The sequence below is a fragment of the Frankliniella occidentalis genome, unplaced genomic scaffold, assembly GCF_000697945.3.
Source record: "Frankliniella occidentalis isolate FOCC.00 unplaced genomic scaffold, Focc_3.1 Scaffold192, whole genome shotgun sequence".
NCBI classification, from domain to species: Eukaryota; Metazoa; Arthropoda; class Insecta; order Thysanoptera; family Thripidae; genus Frankliniella; species Frankliniella occidentalis.
Window position 1 is genome coordinate 261562 of NW_026267318.1, and position 4658 is coordinate 266219.

General features: G+C 43.6%; 1 protein-coding gene across 4 annotated transcripts in view; it reads right to left on the minus strand.

Moving 5' to 3' along the window:
* Positions 1 to 4285, minus strand: part of LOC113212713 (gastric triacylglycerol lipase-like) — a 27860-nt gene extending 23575 nt beyond the window's left edge. For 2 of the 4 annotated variants that reach the window (XM_052272161.1, XM_026431515.2), the window contains exons 1-2: positions 4120 to 4285; positions 634 to 720 (exon numbers count right to left, since the gene is read on the minus strand). In XM_052272161.1, the coding sequence (XP_052128121.1) occupies positions 634 to 715 (82 nt within the window). In that variant the 5' untranslated portion in view covers positions 716 to 720; positions 4120 to 4285. Of the gene's footprint in view, positions 1 to 633; positions 721 to 1376; positions 1399 to 4119 lie in introns of those variants that run through there. The other 2 variants (XM_052272160.1, XM_052272162.1) reach the window with 2 other exon arrangements.
* Positions 4286 to 4658: the final 373 nt, after the last annotated feature.

Below are 4658 nucleotides of genomic sequence, written 5' to 3' on the forward strand. Positions count from 1 at the left end.
CCGCCTCGAGTCAGTCTAGCCTCGTACAAGTCCTTCGCAGTGTTGTCCTTAGTAACGCCTAACAGTCAAGCCACGCGTTGGCTCAGTCTAGTCCCGGTCTCAAGCTGACTACACGACTGTACCGAGTTCTCCAATAAATCTCTTGGTTCTCAGCATTACATCGTTTACTTCTTTCAGTCCAGAACCTTACAGTATAACCACGCTTTATTGGTTTTTCAAGGCAGAAATGTGAGACAGCGATTCTCGATCGCGTAAACAGTGAGAGATACAGAGCCGAATGGACGACACTTAAGCCGAGAGACGTCTACCGAATAGTTCACTGGAGAAAGTACGTCACATTATGCTGCCTGTACGTTGCGTACGAAATGCGAGGGGGACTCAACTCAGGCAATATAGTGTACACCCACCCCAGCAATCTACGATAATCTTCGGCAATCTCTAATTAATCGGCTGCAAAAGCCATTTTTTTGCCAACATTCGGGGAGACATTGCGTTTTGCCTAGTTTCAGGCGGTTTTGCCCTTAAAGCTAAATATTCGTGAAGCAATCTTGGCAATCTGGTGTACAGGAGAGTTGAGGCCCCCTCGACAAAATGTCTAGAGGAATTATTTACATTAATCGTATACACCATTACTTGATTGAGGATGAGCTGCTGATGGTCTAGATGGACCCAGGACAAGTAGCAAGTGCAGCAAAGCGAACGTTGCGGTTCGCATTGTGCCTGTCGTAAGAGAAAATCAAATACAATTAACGCAACTTCAATGCAGCGAAGCATTGATACAAAATGGCCACACTCGAAATCCTGGAGCGACGATCCTCGCTCTCTAGAGAGCGAGAACAGTGCACCAAATTCGATCGCTCTCCAGAGAGCGGGATTTTAGGATATCGCTCTAATCTGGTATAAATAATTTAACGTCGCTCGATTAGGGTAGGAAATTTAAAACCTCGCTTAGTTGAAGTATTAAGACTGAAACCTCGCTGCCTATTAGTATTAAACTTCAAAAACCCGTAAATTCAATGTTAATTGTTTGGAAATCTTAAATACTCAATTATTTGGGGTCCCTTAAAGTCAGTTTTGTGACATATTTGTTGAATTGTACAGTAGAGACCATGAACTAAAATAATACGGGGCCCAACCTTATAGGCACACTGCAAATCCATCAACGTTCGGCCCAACAACACTTTGAGGAGGGTTGGGTACTTCGATTCAACCCAGAGTATTAAAAATCCTCAGTGTAACTTTGTTCTTGGCCTCTGAAGGCAGTTTAGGAGCACTGACCCCATCCCTTGATTTGGTTGGCCCACTGGGGTTATAGCAGGTTATTATAGTCGGTGTAGAAAGCGTAAACACAAAAGTAGACTCAGATAAATGCTTACAATGCACTAATTCAGGTTATGAATGCGTGTTCACACTTTGCGTAAGCGCAGTTGACAGCAAGTGTCGACGGGAGTCGGTTGTCACAGCCGGGATGACTTCCAAGTAAAAATAACTCTGATTTTCCTGCTAGAAATTGGATTAATTTCTGGTCTACATGTTTGCATGACCATTAATTTTTACTAACCGCACTCAAAACTCTGAATATGCTTGCCTTTTATTTGCCCCCCCCCCCTCCTCCCCGAGCTCTCTTACTCCTCCCCCTCGACCGTCTTCTCGCCTGCGGCACCGTTTCGCAATCCAATATTCAAACACTTCGGTCCGGCTCGCTCATGACGCGACGCTCTATCATCTTCTGAACTGGCTCTTGTTTTAAATACCGGAAAAAGAGAAGGTCATTACCCCTACAGGTGAAAATTCAGAATTTATTGCAAGTATGTGTAATTGTTATCATTGCTGAGCGAAGTGAAGCTCTCCGGAACAGTAAACCAGAGCTCTCCGGTGGACCTGGTGAGTTGTTGGTCGTGAGTGTCTGTCCGTGTGTGAGAATAAACTTCTCCTCTTAAGCTGTAGCCGACTGCGCTACAAGTTAATATGATTTGGAATTTACGAATTACGAGCTTTCTTAATCACGAATAAACGTGATGAGCGTGATGGCGTTTGGGATATTTCATGATAATTTGTAATTTGAATTAAAAGTTCAACAGTTGGCAGCAGTTCGCCGCCGCGGCGCAGGGTGGCCAGTCGCCGCTAGGTGGCGCTGGCGCAGCAGCACGGTGCGAGTAAAGCTCACCTCGAGCCTTTGATACCTTCTCAACAGTGATTCAAATATCACATGGTCCAACCAAGTGTGGAATTTTTAGTTTTACAGTTGCGGAACTCAACTCTTAACTTCCTACAAAGCAACTGGTGTTGTTGGCTGAGCGATTAGCAAGGCCTATTACTCCGTCTGGTCGAAAAAAAAACGTTTTCTGTCTGTCTATCTGTCTGTCCGCACGAAAACTCGAGAACAAATCGAGCCAGCAACCTGGGGTTTTCAGGGTCGTTTTGTACCCTAAAAAGACAGGTCGAGTTCAAAGATGAGCATCCTAGCTCAAAAATTTGATTTAAAAAAAAATAAAAAACAACGGGTCCCAAAAATGGCGTGTTTTGAAAATATTTTTGTCCGTTTTGCTCTAGCTCAAACCGTTGAGGCGCAAGAGCGTATTTTTAACGAAAATAAGCGAAAAAATGTACAACTGTGCCGCGATGCCACCGTCGCCGACCACGCCTTGTCGTTTGCTGACTACCTATGGTATGTACTTCCTGTCGGACATGGTCCGACCCCCGACCCGGTCTCCTGACCCCCTTTAGGAGGCAGGGCGTAAGTACTCAGCCTAGAGCGAGATACCCGGTTTTCGAGTACTTACGCCCTAGCTCCTGAAGAGGGTCAGGAGACCGGGTCGGACCATGTCCGACAGGAAGTACATACCATAGGTAGTCACCAAACGACAAGGCGTGGTCGGCGACGGTGGCATCGCGGCACAGCAGGACCGAGAACATGTCAGTCGAGATACCCGCTAAATCACCCAAAAAACTTTGAGCGCGGGTTGCGCCTGGTTCCCCTCATCGCACAGACCCCGAGTTTGCTCCATGAGTATCGGCATGCCATAAACATTCAAAAGAACCTCGCTTCAGAAAATTTGGCAACTTGACCCCTCAAAATGAAACAACCTAAGCTACGTACAATTTGGCTATGCCTCGGTTAGCACCCTCGTTATAATTTTACTGGTGAAAAGTGAAAACGGCGTATGTCCAAAAACCTGATTTTTTTGGAAAGCATAAAAACAGTTTTTATCTTTGATTAAGACAATATTTCAAAGCAAATACCTTAGAGTAGCTTAGTTTGACAATAAGAAACACTAGCTTTTAATTATTTTTTTTCATGAAAGTTGTATACTGCCTGAGTTATTTGACATATCCCATGTCAATATGAGATAAATTCGGTTGTTATTTTTTCAGGTAGGCATAAGTCCAAAACCAGGATTTTCCAAAGAGGCATATGTCCGGATGTGACTAGTCAGAATGGCATTTGTCCATAGATCCTTAGATCCAGAGGACATACGCCATTCTGGCACAGCTCGGAGAGCCTGACAAAACGCAGTTTGCTTGAGTTGCAGTTCGTAGCGACTCGACTCAAAATACCTTTAAACTTTTCTCCCTCGACAATTATAACTTCTTACCCTTTGATTCATTGTCGTCAGATCTCTTTAAGGCGTTTGGATGATCACGTGTCACTGAAGAGAATTAATTAAAATTTCTGTGATAAATTGTATCGTAGAATGTTATGTCAATGTTTTCACCATTTTATTGGATGTCATTAAACATGATATGACCCCAGTCAAAGCTAGTCAATTTAAGAAAATATTACATCTTGTTCTGCTGTCTATTGGCTTATCCTGCCTTGATTTGCGATGGTAGTTCTAATATTGTTTAGTCGTTTGCAAGTCCATGACTATGGTGAAAATAAGTTGTGTGTTCGACAAACGTTTTGACATGTTCTGTGGAAAGACTTCCAAGCATTCAACGAGTGAACAACATTTTATTTTGTTGGAATACAAATTTTTAAAAATTCGAGTTTTTAAAGGTTACAAAATTTAAAAAGTACTACCTGGTTTGAATTCCTCCTTCAAAATTAGAAAGGAAATGTCTTATGATCGAAGCCTGTCAGAGTCAAAACGGCAATGAACAGTTTTATGTACAGACCTGTGTGTAGCAACTCTCGGAAGGAAAACTATGATTCAACTCGACAACTAAATGTCAGCACAATGTCCGGAATAACGAAGAGTTTCGGGGTTTTTATATTCGGCAGGAGGAGGAGTAGCTATGACACCAGCAGGAACGTGAGTTTTACGCTACACACTGAGAGCGGTCGTGCAAGACTAACGTCACGGAGGAGTATACCCGCGCAAACTCGATGACCTTCGTTTGCTACGACTGCAGGAAATAACTGGTCTTTGTGACGTTCAAAGTACACTGTCTGAAAACAGCCCAGTAAGTTCACTGAGTGAGTCCGTTACAGAAATCCGGCAATCGGTCACTATGGATACCGAAGGGAACTGAGGTAGGAATAATCCAATGTTGGGTAATGTGCCCAGTGATGGACACCGTACTTTTGATGGCCACTTTTCTCGATTTGCATCCAAACTCGTCGCTTTACGATCTTGTCACGGAACTAATGTTCTAGTAAGACTCCTATACCATGGTATACTAAGCGATTTTACCTCGCTCAGGTGCACACATTT